At 55.9% G+C, this 13,940-nt stretch overlaps 3 protein-coding genes across 9 annotated transcripts in view; 1 reads left to right on the top strand and 2 right to left on the bottom strand.

Moving 5' to 3' along the window:
* Window positions 1–1,102: 1,102 nt before the first annotated feature.
* UCK1 (uridine-cytidine kinase 1) lies at window positions 1,103–6,173 on the bottom strand. The gene is made up of 7 exons (XM_080562255.1): window positions 6,019–6,173; window positions 5,748–5,907; window positions 4,644–4,740; window positions 4,376–4,518; window positions 4,171–4,265; window positions 3,086–3,134; window positions 1,103–2,675 (listed from the first exon to the last, which is right to left on the bottom strand). Exons 1-7 carry the CDS (start codon window positions 6,133–6,135, stop codon window positions 2,488–2,490), a joined length of 849 nt encoding a protein of 282 aa, XP_080418381.1. The 5' UTR covers window positions 6,136–6,173; the 3' UTR covers window positions 1,103–2,487.
* A 334-nt stretch (window positions 6,174–6,507) lies between these two features.
* Window positions 6,508–7,973, top strand: PRRT1B (proline rich transmembrane protein 1B). Its single transcript, XM_080562269.1, has 3 exons — window positions 6,508–6,800; window positions 6,903–7,037; window positions 7,138–7,973. Exons 1-3 carry the CDS (start codon window positions 6,537–6,539, stop codon window positions 7,282–7,284), a joined length of 546 nt encoding a protein of 181 aa, XP_080418395.1. The 5' UTR covers window positions 6,508–6,536; the 3' UTR covers window positions 7,285–7,973.
* Window positions 7,974–8,795: 822 nt separating this feature from the next.
* Window positions 8,796–13,940, bottom strand: part of RAPGEF1 (Rap guanine nucleotide exchange factor 1) — a 90,034-nt gene continuing 84,889 nt past the window's right edge. For all 7 annotated transcript variants that reach the window (XM_080562231.1, XM_080562236.1, XM_080562230.1 and 4 more), the window contains 3 exons: window positions 13,634–13,731; window positions 12,450–12,578; window positions 8,796–11,941 (listed from right to left, as the gene is read on the bottom strand). In XM_080562231.1, the coding sequence (XP_080418357.1) occupies window positions 11,791–11,941; window positions 12,450–12,578; window positions 13,634–13,731 (378 nt within the window). In that variant the 3' untranslated portion in view covers window positions 8,796–11,790. The remainder of the gene's footprint in view (window positions 11,942–12,449; window positions 12,579–13,633; window positions 13,732–13,940) is intronic.

The following is a 13,940-nucleotide window of genomic DNA, read 5'->3' as shown; positions in this document are numbered from 1 at the left end:
CAGAGAATGTGTTAACTTTCTCTATGTATAATCATGCAGCATGACCATCATTTTTATACTGTTAAGCAAAAGTAAGATAAATTGGGCATTAGAAAATTGCTGTTAAAGCTAAACAAGCTAAAGCAAGGTTCCAGGGCAAGCCACGACGTCAGACAAAGCCAAATATATCCAGAGGCCTTGCAGCCCTTTTATTAACACCTATGGCCTGCTATTAGCAGCAGCAGTGTATTTGATCTGAGCTACAGGGTTACACCTCAGATCTCACTGGGAGAAGAACTCTGAGCAAGGTAAACTAATCATGCAGGAAAGCTGCTCTAACATGTGCATGTGTTCAGGGTAAAACGGTGTAAGTAACTCAGCCCACGCCCTAACTTGCAGCAGCAGGGGAATTCATAAAGTAGCAGAAAGTGCAAATTAAGGACTGTGGGGTGGCTTTTCATGGGGGGGGGGGGGGGGGGGGGGGGATGTAATAGCATGGACATGGACATGCATTCACTGAGAGACACAGTACTGGTGCCACAGTTGTGGGGTTGGTGTTTTGTTTTTTTATTTTGGCTGCAGCAGCAGGCTCTTGCACTCGACATCAAAGCTGACCAAGAACATCAGTCCTAGACAGACCATCGTGCTTTTTACTGTAGAGTTCCTTACTGCCCTATTACTGCCCTAACAGGTGCTGTTCAAGGCTGCCTTGATCTTCTCCCCGTGAAGAAGTTACAATCAAACACCTGTCATTTGAAGTAAGATTTAGTGACTATTTAAAGCTGCACTAATAGCTAGTGCTTCAGTGCAGTCTCTCATGCTCTGTCACTCTGACCTAAACAGCACCCAGTAGCCATTAGGAAATAGCCTTCTCTTGAGCATTAAATTTTTGTAATGCAGAAGTGTGGTGCTCACTAGATAACCAGCCTTTACTGACATCCAGTGCTGACAACACCAGGACATGCTGACTGCCGTTCTTATTTTTTTTCCTCTAAAGCTTCAGCCAATACAGAACTACAATAATTGAGTCAATGTGAGAAAGAGCTGTTGAGTGTAATAGCATCTCCAGAGGTGTTCCTTTTTGTACATTGCTGCTGGTGGAGTAGATGTAGCACAGTAACACTTTTTATATAAAATGGTCATTTCTGTTCACTGTTTATTCATTTCTTTATTAGCCAAAGTAACACATCCACAAACAATACAGCCAGACTCCAGTTTAGAAAAAACTATAATCAAATATGAAAAAAATTCCTTTTCCTAACATTTTCCCCTCAACCCATTTTTAAAATTACTCTAAGTACTGATTCGAGAAGGATACAAGGACATTTTCAATGGCCCAACTTCATTTCAGATTTTTTTTTCCCAGAAACTTTATATTGCTGCAGTATCACTTATTTGGGGGTAAACTGCAGTAACTTGGCTGTCAGTGTTTACACCACCAGCTTCTTGTCTGGTTTATATTGATGGTAGTGGTGGTTTTTTTTTGTGTGCATTGTTAGAAAACCAGAACATTCGTGAGTTTAGTCACCGTGACTGTATATGACAGTAGAAAGGTCCAGCCAGCTGTTGTGCCATCAGAAGGAGGGTCTTGCAATTCACAGCTTTCCCCCTTGCCAATTTTACCACCCAGCTCTGGAAGCGGACGGATTCCGCCCAGCAGAATCTGCAACCAGCAGTACAGAAATGCCCTAAACGACACTAATACTGACAAGGTCAGGTTTCTGTTTCCATGAGCAACTCAATCCAGTTGGAGCTCATACGTTCACTAACATTCAAGGGTACAAAAATTGAAACCTCTGCATACAGCGCAGCAAGGTTCAGGAGCTTATCCTGAAGGTATCACTTAGGAATGAGAATCACACCACTTCTTGGGCCTGTCCTCTCAAAGAGCTGCAAGTCTCTATTTGTCCCAGACTGGCTCTGTTTTATCCTGGGGGAGAGATTACCCTACAGGTGAGTTCCTGCCCCCACAAGCCACTACAGGTTACAAAGGAGGCTGGCCAGCAGGAGAGCAGTGCCAGAACTCAAGGTCCCAAGCAAGGTGGAGAAGAGTAAGGACTGCACCTGCTTGTGTGAATTAAGAGGGTGTGATCTAGTCTGGGAAAAAGAGACTGTTGAGGCAGCTGATCTTCCTGCTAAGAAACAGCAGCATCAGGGAATGGGGCATCTTGCTAAATACCTGGAAGCATTCACCTTTCACGTGAGGCTTCAGCAATAGATTCCATTTTGAAAATTAAAAAATAAGAAGGCAGGCAGAACTGCCTTTAGCCAGTTCATTGAGTAACAGACCAGATCTCTCAGGGAGACAGGGGAGGGGTTTTTGAGAGGAGAGGGGCAGTAGTCCAACTCCTTCCTCTTCTCTCCGCACGAAGTTACGCACCAGCAGCCCCCCCCTGCTGCTATGATAATTTAAAGGGCACTTCACCAACCGCTTTGTTGAAGTCTTTCTTTCCCAAAGTTGTCTTCAGTGCTGGTGTGGACCAGAGGCAAAGCCTTCGGGCTGACCGGTTAGTGCGGACGGCTGCTGGACTCCAGGTGGGACCGCTTGCCAGCTGCCAGCACGTTGCTGCTCTCTGCTTGCTCAGGGAACGGGCGCTTGTAGGTCCGACCGTGGCCGTTCATTGCCCCTCGCTGCCACTTGCAGATGTCTCCGTTTAGGATGTCTTGAATGTGCTGCACTATGAGGTTTATAGCAACTGCAGAGAGGAATGGGAAATACAGGACAGGTGTAGGCTTTCTTGGCCGAACTATCTAGAAAATGTGGAGCATCCAGCCCTGTCCAACTCAAGTTTTAACAAACAGCCCTTAAATGAAGCTATGCTGACCCTCTGCAGTGAGGTCAGATCTTAGCAGGGACCAGCAATTCCAGCATCAGCTTTAGAACTGGTGTCCTGTTCTGCATCTCCAATTCCTTATCGCTTGTTCCAGCCCTCCATAGCCTGAGCAGCTGATAACCCAGGTCAGGCTCTGAGCAGCTCTCTCCCCACCAGCAAAACACTGCACGCTTAAAAGCATGAAAACAAGGCAGGGGTGTGCCGTGTGCTCTCCCCAGCCCCGTACATGGGCTCCCCAGAGAAATCAGGCAGAGAACTGAACTCCCTCTTACCCATATTGTCAACTCCTCGGGGGATGATCACATCTGCATACTTCTTCGTCTGCAAAACAGCAATGGTGATGGAGACCATTAATGGGGAAAGGCGGTTTTATTCTAAAAAGAAATTGCTAAAACTAGAAACTGAGCGCAAAGATGGAGGTTTTATGCTCTGGTGTTGTAAGTTAAAGCTCTCTGCCACGGTAATTTAGAAGTTATGCTGGGTACCATACAGCAGATTTAAGGCTTGATCTGACTGTCCCTTTGTAGTTAATCACCAGGAAGAAGCAGTAGCCCAAGTGTGGGGGGTACTTGCATTTACACTTCAGAAGAGTATGCTGTCACATCGAGGCTGAAGTCTGTTTAAGAGTTGGATCTAATCAGCATTTCACAGGCCATTGCCAAATCTCTGCTGAGAGCCAAGGTACCCAGTGCACGTGTGAAATTCCTTCCTGCCTCTGATGGCATTTCATTGATTTTTACCATCCACACGGCCCCTGCTTTTCGATTTTTTTCCTACTTATAAAAAGGCTGGTAAATTCAGCAATTCTAATAAAAGTATTTTACAAATCCCAGCATTGCCTTGATCTAACCTGAGCTAGTCTTTTCCATCGTATTTTATCCACATACAGGATTTTGTCCTCAAAGGGTTTTTACAAATTTATTTGGTTATGTGAGCACCTGAATTGGTTTCCAGCAGACTCTCAACAGGGAACAGTGGAGAAAATCAGAGGCGGACCATTACAGAGTTATAAAGTCTGCCTGTTACACCACACAACGCAAGACCGATCTCTTCTTTCTTTCTGCAAGACTTAAGAATAAACGCGTAGAGGGAGTTTTCCCAGTCAAAGGGACCTATGCTAAAACAGCCATTGTGGCGAGCAGTGAGGAAACGTGCATAGCTGCTGGAGATTTCCGTGGTGCTTACAAGGAGAAGGGACATAGACGAGGCAGAGGGCAAAGCATAGAACTCACTCATGAAATACAAATACCAAAAGCTGTTGCCACTGCTGCTGCATCTATGGTTCAGCTAATCCCCAGGCGACCCCGTTCCTTCTTTCCCCGGAAATGATAAATCAAGTTAGCAAGACATTTAGTACCGGTAAACAGAACTCCTCAAAGGCAGGTTTGACGAACGTGGTGTACTGGGTGAGGATCTGCTCAAGGTCCCTCCCGCGTTTCATATCTCGCAGAACTAGAACAGGAAAATAAAATAAAAAAACATGAGTTTTACCACATGCATGTGGAGGGATGAGGAACACCAGCAGAAGCAGGCTGATGCTGCCTCTGACAGCAGTGCCATACCTCTGCGGGACAGCCTGACGTCGGAATCTGTGTCCACAAAGAGCCGGAGATGGAACATGTCCCGAATGTCTTGGTTGTAGAACACCAGGATCCCCTCAAAGAGAACGACATCAGCAGGATAAACCATAGTCGTCTCCGCCAGCCTGCCATGAAAAAAATACCCAGAGCACGCTGTTACATGGGGCCTGCACCACACTGAGCAGCCTGTCCCCGCTGTGCCTGGGGATACCAGCACACAAGGCAGGGAGTGCACCAAACTGGAACCTACCTAGAATGGGTCACGAAGTCGTAGGTGGGTACCTCGACTGCCTTCCCCTCAACAATATTTTTCAGGGTTGTGTGCATCAAGTCATTATCAAAAGCATCTGCAAGAGGAAGGTTTAAAAGAGGAAGTTCAGATGCTGCTACATCAAGTGCTCTGCTCAGATTTCCTAGACCCGTAGGAAAAGCATGTTGTCCAGTATTACACTAGGAAAAAAGGAACTCGCACCTTATTTTTTCCTACCAGCAGCAGTCCGACACCCCCCACCCAAATTACAATTGTTATATTTGGTTACAGAGATGAGGAAGAGAGAATTTGCTGTTCTCAAGAAACTACAATACACTTAATTTAAAAATCCAAATGTAAAGTTGTTAATTGTGTGATTTTACTCGGTAATTGCATAATTTTGTGCACCTCTGTTAGCTGAAAGTAGTTTAGAAAACCTCAGACATTTGTAACACTTTTCAAGAGCATTATCCACCCTGTTGAACCTACAGCAGGCACTAGGCTTCAGCCAAGGGCAGATCATCCTTTCATTTGCAATTAGCAGCGTGCCCCAGAGCAAAGAGAGCAGTTGTTTATGTGGACAAGAAATACCAGGAAAGAATTTGGGAGTCTCTGTGGTTTACTACGGAACCTTTCAACAGCTGCAAACAAGTTGACAAGAGCATCACGCAGGCCTGGACGCTCTCCACCTCCCCTACACTGCTCCGTGCACAGGTGCAGTTAAGGGCACTAACTACCCGCAGCAACTTCCGAGGTCTCACAGAACCGGCACCTACACTCGAAATACAAACCAGTGTTTTGGCGGGGGAGAACGCACTTCTGTCCCCTTGCACGCCTCCGGCGCTTCTCGCTGACCGCGAGCCCTTCAAGCATCAGCTGGCCTCCAACCAGCCCAGCCACGTCTCAGCTCCCTTTGGGAAAACCGAGGCTCGGAGGCAGGGAGGAGGCTGCGCAGGTGCAGCTATAACCAAACGCCGACCCCGTAACACCCCCGGCCCCATAAGGGAGCTCCCGGACCCCCCCCCAGACCCACCGGGGGTCTCTGCGCAGCCCCAGGCCAAGCCCCCCGCCAGCCCAGCGCCCCCCCCCCACCACACGCCTCACCGGGGTGGTCGAAGTTGTACTGGCCCTTGAGCGCCTTGGCCTTCTGCTCGGCGCTGAGCGCCTTGTAGAAGCGGTCCTGGCTGAGGATCACCACCTGCCGCTGCCGCTGGTCCACCTCGTTCTGCCCCAGCAGCTCCATGATCTTCTCGCACACTGTGGACTGAGAGAGGCGGCTGGGGGGGGGGGGGGGGGGGGCACCGGGACGGGGCTGGGGGGGCCGCCCGCCGCCCCTAACCCGCCGCCCCCCCCCCTGCCCGGTGCCGCCGCTCACCTTGCCGCTGGCGGTGCCGCCGCTGACGCCGATGAGGAACGGCTTCGGGTGCGGCCGCTCCGGCTCCGCGCCGCCGCCACCAGGCCCAGAGCCGAGGCCGCCACCGGCGGACGCCATGGCGGGGGGACGGGGCGCGGGGCACGCCGGGAGATGTAGTCCGGGGGGGGGGCACCTACAGCGGGGCGGGGCGGGAGGCGCGGGGGGGGGGGCACGGGGTGCGCGCGGGGGGGGGGGGGGAGCGGCGCGTGCCCGTGAGCTGCGCGTGCACGCCATGGGCGCGGGCACGGCCCCCGTGCGGGGCGGGAGGGGGGCGCGGGGCGCAGAGCAACGGGAGGGGGGGGCGGCCCCGGCCCCGGCCCCGGCCCCGGCCCCGGCCCCGGCCCCGCTCCCGGCCCGGTCAATGATTAACGCCGGCGGGGCCCCATCGCGGGGCGGGCCCCGGCTGCCTCCAGGTGCGGGCCCGGGGGCGGCGGGGCGCGGGGCCGGGGCCGCCCGCGGTGCCCCTGAGCGCCCCCCGCATGGAGGCCGGGGCCGGGGCCGAGGCCGGGGCCGGGGCCGGGCCCCCCCCGGGAGCGGAGCGGGGCCCGCGGGCGGTGGCGGCGCTCAGCAGCGGCCCCGCGGCCTTCGAGGGGGAGCCGCCGCCCTACTCGCCGCCCGACCCCCGCAGCGCCCACCTGCTCTGCCCGCCCTTCGCGCCCGCCTTCGCCCCGCAGCCTTCCGGCGCCTTCCAGCCCGGCCTCGGGCCCTGCCCGCAGCCCGGCGCTCCCCTGCCCTTCATCCTCGTACGCAGCCGGGCCCCGGCACCCACCTGCCCGTACCCCACCCCCTGGGGGAGGGTCCGACCCCGGCGGGTGCCCCCCTGACGCCCCCGTTTTGCCTTCCAGTTCGAGCCGCGGCCCAGCCCCGCGCCGCCCGCCGCCAGCCAGCAGCCGCCCAAGGACTACCTGGTGGAGTCGGTGCTGGTGACCGTCTTCTGCTGCCTGCTCACCGGCGTCGTCGCGCTCGTCTACTCCCACGAGGTAAGGGTGGCACAGGGTGGCACAGGGTGGCTCACCCCAAACCCAGCCGCTGTCCCTGCGGGGCCCCCGCTGACCTCCCGCTTCCTTCCCCCCGTGCCAGACCCGCGCCGCGCTGAGCCGCGGGGACGTGGCCCAGGCCAAGGTGGCGTCCAGGAAGGCCCAGTCGCTGGTGCTCTTCAGCCTGCTCTTCGGCCTCTTCGCCTCCTTCAGCTGGGTCGTCTACGTCCTGGTGGCCCTTTACCTATGACAGGGCCCCGAGCCTCAGCGGCACGCAGCGTGCCGGGGGCTCCTTGCAGCCTGGGGGGCTCCGGGCGGACGGAGCGGCCGCAGCCCCTGTGTGGCATTGCCAGGGCTGCTGCGGGAGGAGGGTGACGACGGGGAGGAAGGTGACAACCGGGCGCCATCAGGAATTGTCCTGCCGAGGCAGCACCAGCACTCGCTGGCTTCCAGGAGGCCACAGGCCAGGCAGGGCGGACGCGGACCGAGGCGATGCTGGCGCCGAGCCCTGCCTGAGCTGGCAAGGAGCTGTGCTGGCCCCGCTGCACCGCACGCGGGATCGGTCTCTGCAGCAGGTATTGAGTCCCGTGGCTGGGACTGTCCCTTGGAGGAGCAAAATACCCGGTAGCAGCAGCCCAGCTCAGGGACGCAGCAGGAGGCGCACGCTGGATGCTTGGCAGGGGGAGCACCTCGCGGGATTGGGGCTGGAAAGGGAGTAAACAGCCAAGAAGTTAACGAAAGGCCAAATGGTGCGACTGCTCCGCACGGGCAGCTGCTGCTCTGGGCGTCCAAGTGCACCCTCCCCCTGCCAGTAATTAATAATGTGAGAAAATACAAAAATAATATTTTAGCTTTTATGATCATTCTGCACACGTAACTATGCTGTATCGCCACCTTCTTGCTGCTTCCAGTTTTAAATAAAATATAGGCGCAGCCAGAGCTTCTGTTTTCTATGCACACCATGGACCCTTCTTGACCATGGCTTTAGTCCCCAAAATTTAGTGCAAACCCTTCTGTGATCGCTCAACCTGGGATTTCCCCCAAAAGCAGCCGCTCCCTGAGCCAGGCAGGTGGGAAGCAGCCGAGAGCCGTTCAGAGCAGGAGCCCCCAGCCCATCACTGTTCCCGGGGGGCCACCTGGGCTGGGAGCGAGCTCAGCAGCTACCGAGCTGCTTATAATCACAAAACCAGCCGGAGAATTCAGGGTCGCAGCGTGACGCTGCTGGGGACGGGGACCCCAAAACCTGGCCGGGGTCACGGAGCCTGCAGCCCCCCCAGGTGCAGCTGGGACCAGGCCCCAGGTGCCGGGGGGCCCCTGCGAGGCGCAGGCGTTGTGTGCTCGCTCGGTGTCTGGGCATCCTCCTCCCGAGCCGGCGGATGCCGATTATTTCCAGAGGAATTTTGAACCCCGTCCAGGCCTGAAATAGCGCGGGAGTGTGTGTGGCCGCCCAGGCAGCCGCGGGGGTTATTTATAGCCGTGGGCAGTCAGCGCGAGGCGGTTGTGCTGGCGGGGCTGTGCCACGCGTTGTGGGGAAAGGAGACACCCCCAGTCCCGACAGCGGGCACATCGGTGCCCGGAGGGTGATGGGAGCAGGCGTCCCCCTGAGTTGTGCCAGGGTTGGGCTTTTGTTGGGGCGAGAGCAGCTCGCTGGGAGGTAAGGAAGTGATTTACAGGGGAAACTTAAAAGCAAAAAGGGCCAACAGCAGGGGAAAACCCGGGGGGGGGGACATGAGAAAACATGAGGCCACACCAGCTCAAGAAGCGGATTTGATTGTCACTTTAATCCACAGACTGCTGCATGCACTGTAAACAGGATCATTAGGCAGGTTTGTTACTGGTGTTTATTTAATATAAAAGTTACAGGTTTGAAATGTCTGCGGGACGATGCCACCATCAGGACCGGGTTAGTGGTAACCATATAATACAGCCTAACAGCTGGGGATGGTGGGAGAGGCTGGGGGCAGTGCGGGGCGCTGGGCACCGCTTTTCCCCCTCCCTGCCCAGCGAGGAGACCGAGACCCCCCCGCTGCCCCCCGAGGGAGGCGAGGGGCTCGCAGCGGCTGCCCACCAGACGTGGCCGCGCTCAGAGCTTTTCGCTGGCCGAGGAGCTGCGGCCGTGCGCGCCTCGTGCCTCCCGTCCCCGCGCCGTGAGCCGAGCCCCTGCTGCCGGGGGCTGGCTGGGAGCGGGGGGCTCTCGGCTCCGCACGCAGGGCGAGAACTGAAAGCAGCTCACACACAGCGAGGGAGAGGGGAGCAGCCGCGGGATGGGGGCCGCGGACCAGCTGCACCCGACGGCTGCCCCCGGGCCTCCTCGGCAGCGGGGGCATCGAGCCCACACCACGCTGCGCCTCCCCACACAGCCCCGGCACACGGGGAACTGAACCGATGGGGGTGTGTTTTAGTGCTATCACCACACACGATACTCCTAGGAACAGCCTAAGCTACAGCACACAGCGGTGGTAGTGACGTGTTCAGAGCCAGCAGAGCCCTGTGCCAGCCAGAGATCGGATTTTTTGCCTTGTCACAGTCTCGTCATGATGTTTTTTTAAAATCTTATTTACAAAGCAAAACCAAAGTACTACGTCCTGCTTCAAAGGCTGCGACGCCTTCAGGGGTTGCAAAGCCTTGACCAGACATGGCATGCAGCTCCCAGGCTGGTAGTGCCATAAAATAAAATAAAAAGCTTTTGAAGTGTTCTGACTCAGGTGTCATGTTTGGCACAGCGAGAGCCCTGCTCCTCCCGCTCTGGGGACTGCGAGGGCACAAACGGGGAGGGGGGGGAAAACACTCGCGAATTTTGCTCTGCTCTCACAACCAGACTGCAAAGCCGATGCGGACGCACGAAGTGGACGTGTGCTTCAAGGCGCCGCGTCTTGCTCTCGCCAACGCTCCCACGGGGCTGCCGACGTCGATGCAGGTCTCTTGGTTCGGATCCCACCACGGGTGTCTCGGAGGCCACTGCAGCAGCTTGGGCAGCGCGAGGCCATGCGCTGGGAGCCCGCTGCCTGCAGCTCCAGGGATGCGATCGAGCTGGACACGATCTTGTGGATGGGGTAACGCCGCCGTCGCTCCCTGCTGCAGGCTGGCAGCTGGAGCCAGCACGTCCAGGGAGCCGCGAAGGCTTTGCAATCTGCAGGAGGAAGTGCTCGCACCTCTGATTCACCCAGAATAAACAGAGGCTTAGCAAACATTGACCTGCTATTGAGAAACAAATCAAGGATGCTCTGCAAAACATCCTGTATGAGCCACTGCTCTAAAACTGCAGGATTTTGTCAGACGAACTCTTAAAAACCTGTGACCACATGACATGGGTCTGAAAAAGGCCTTGCAAGGCTGATAAAATCTACAGCATGTGCTCAAAACCAGGACCCACGCTGTAAACAACCGAATGAGGACAGAAAGGAGGGAGGGGAAAGGGCCCAGCTGGGGCTGCACTGGCAAGGACACCCTGGGAGAGGGGACACGGAGGGGCCAGGAGGGGCTGAATAAGGCACACCGGACAGACAGACAGACAGACAGACAGACGGGTCACGCTGGGCGGGCAGTGCTAACCCCTCTCCTGTGCCGGGCAGGGCTGGGGACAGGGCCTGGCTGGGGCTGCTTCCAGAGCGCGGGTCGCGGAGCACAGCACCGGGGCTATCCGGGCGGGGAACCCCCCGAGAAAAAAATTTGGCAACAACGAGAGGAGAGGAGAGGAGCGAGGCGGTGGGGCCGGGGGCTCGGCTCCTTCCCTGCTGGCTGCCACCACCCCAGAGGTGACCCCGGCTCCTCTGCCCGCTGCCTGCCTCCGGCCCCACGGCCGGCCCCGCGCCTCATTCCTTCCTTCCAGTACTTGAACGCCGTTGTCACTGGGTGGGAGTTTTACACGTAATGTTTTGCACTTTTTCTTCCTTTTTCCTATAAACCCATGGGTTTTCAGACATGCATCAAAAAAAAAAATTCATCAATGGATTCTAAATACTAATATTTACAGTCGTATACTACAGAATTTACTGTGCAAAAGCTAGTACCATCACTAAAGATACAGGTCCACAGATGTGTGAACCACGGTACCTCGGGAAGTCTCTGGTTCAGGGTTCGGAGGGATTACCGTTGCTTAAATAATGAGATCTGAGAGGAGGAGGGGGGGGTACGGTGACTGGAGACGGCGGGTCCCTGCCCACATTTTCAGTGCCTCTTCTGTATCTACAACCGGTGCCTTCCTCCCAGAAAGGAGGCGAGAGAGATCTGGGGTAAACCGAAGACCCCTGTAAACAAAAGCAAGCTCTCCGAAAGCAGAGCTCCCCTGGCAGACAGCGGAGGCTCTTCCATCCTCGTCTCCTAGGGATAAACACGTTGCGAGGTGGCGTCATGGGCGAGACTCAAAACCTCGCCTTCCACGGCCGCTTGCGCTGCCGCGACCGGCCCGTGGGCGCCGAGCTCTTGCCGGTTCCTCCACGGGTGAAACCAAAAGCCCAGGTATCTCCGAACACCACCTGTAACACACTTTGCCTGGGACCCTCCTTCCACGAAGCTCTCTCCTCGGGGTTAAAGCTGCTTGATGGCACAGAGGGACGGGAGGAGAAGGAAGGCGAGTGCAGCGAGCGCTGGCTGATCTCTGCCCTCAGCGGCCCGACACTCGCACGCCCAGCGATCGCTGCCAGCCAGGAGGGAGGGTGCGTCACCCAGTAACAGGTACAAATACTGAACTCCAGTCTCATAGCTGCCCTCTGCGCATCTGCCAAGCAATTCTCCTCGCTCGCACAGCCCCCTCCTCCTAGGTTTTCTCTTCTCTGTCCGTTTTCCGCCTCGTGATGTTCCGAGGTTTGATTTTGAGGGACAGTTCCCACAGGGCCTCTTCCGCCAGGTGGTCGCTGAAGTCGTTGAAGAAGGACACGATGTCGTCGTTCCTTTTGATGTCGTAATGTCTGCAGGACACGGAGAAAGGCTGCAGTTAACCACGGGGCTGCCGGGGACCTCCCCCAGCCCGGAGCCACCCCCACCCTGCTCTAGCACAGACCCAGCACTGCCGTCTGCATCGCCTGAGCGATTGTGGCAGGGGTGTGACACGGAGAAAGGAAGAAACATCTTGCTCGCTGATGAAGTGGGAAAAAAGACCCTACCACTGAAACTGGCAGTTGGATCTGCTGTGAGACGCCATTTAGGAAAACCCTTCGTAACCCGGAGAAGAACCGGCCACGGCAGAACCCGGAGCAGGAACTGTTGTGTGAAAAGGGAGAGAGCAGGAACTATGCTGCTACACTGGGTCTCAAGGGAAAAACGCCACCACACCTTTGTGGCTGTATCTAACCCAGGGAGGGAAGGAGACCATGACCAGAGCCGTGTCACTGCCAGGTCTCCCTGCATCACGACGCCTCCACCACAACCACCCGCAGCAGTGCCCCCGGCCAGCTCCGCTCCCCCCGCTGCACTTACACTTGCTGGAAGCACCTCATGCTGTCCAGGATGTTAAACTGCTGCCAGCGCTTGGAGAAGTTTACTTTGCTGTCAATGTAATCTGGGTTTCCCAGATGAACAAAGGTCAGGTCCTGCAGAATCAGGCCTCTGAAAGAGAGAAAGGGGCAGCGGGCCAGGGATTAGGCAAACAAGTAGAGGTGTTTGTCACACACGGGCAGGAGAGCGGCCAAAAGCAGCCCCACACCACCTAACTACCTCCTCCCGCTGCTGCCGGCAGCATTGCAATTCTGAACTAGAGGGAGAAGTCTTCCCAGCAGCAGACATGAAGGTGTTCAGGTGCTAAGCACCCTTCATCACACGCACAGCTGAGAGCAAGAGGGTCTGTGCTCCCTCCTCTCCTGCCCCCCTGGCTCCTCTGCATCCCTCCTGTGGTCCCCAGACAGACGAGAAGCCGCGTGTGTGCACGACGTCTTCCTACAGGACTTTTATGATGGGAGAAAGCAGGACCAGAAATTTTACCGGCATAAACACAGAGCAAATCTGAGATCTGTATCAGAGGGCCCTTATGGAGAAGGGCAAGGGCTTCAAGCCTTCCTCTAGAAACAGGACGAAGCAGCCTGTGTTTGACAAGGAAGCTTCCTAATTTACCAGCTCTTAAGTCATCAGAATCAGAGCGGTTGTAGAGGAGCAAGAAGCAGCTTGAAGCTGTGGGATCCATTTCTCCTCACTGGAAAATTTATTTTACAGTGCACAAGCCCCAAAGATCTATACTTGAAAGGTTCCAGCTAAAGATCCAGCCACTCGGTCTTTCCTTTGCCACAGTCAAATCACCTTTACAAAAAGAAAGCTGAGACACAGAGTGAAGCATCTGAAACAGCAGCAGGTGGTCTGAGCTTTGATGGTTACACAAGGGAATGAGATGTTTGGTGTTGACTGGCTGGAGAAATCCAGCCATGCTGTACCAGGAATGCAGTGTCACAGGGTGGAGGAGGAGCCGTGCCAGGGGCTGTCACCCCGCTCTTCCCTGCTAGGGGACACATTGCTTGGAGTGGGCACATGGGTCTGACGGGGCACACTGATGGGTTATTTTACATGTAGGGCAAGAGATGAGCGCTGAGCTGAGCAGAAGCTGCTGAGAAATTGTTGAAGGAACCACTTGAATGTGCAGAAGGAAGAGCAGAGGAAAGGAACGACCAACTCACAGGTAAGGTATGCAGGGAGGCTCCACATCAGCCAGAGCTGCTCGGTAGGCTCGGAAGGACGAGGAGCTGTCGATCAGCGTGCAGTACTCAGCCAGGCCCTAGCAGAACACAAAGCCCCCGGTCACTGCTGCAAACCCATCTTCTTTGTAACCTCTCCCCCAGGGCGGTAAGGCCGTCCTGCAAACACCTCGGGTGGATCTGCTCAGCCTGCCCCTTGCTGTGCACACTCAGAACTTTGTTGCCTGCAGCTTCACCAAGCCTTTGATTTGCAGGGAGGAAGCAGGCGGCTGTTCTCGCAGCCTGTGAC

The sequence above is a fragment of the Anser brachyrhynchus genome (genome assembly GCF_964034855.1).
Source record: "Anser brachyrhynchus genome assembly, chromosome: 19".
Taxonomy (NCBI): Eukaryota; Metazoa; Chordata; class Aves; order Anseriformes; family Anatidae; genus Anser; species Anser brachyrhynchus.
This window is presented reverse-complemented; position numbering and strand designations above follow the sequence as displayed.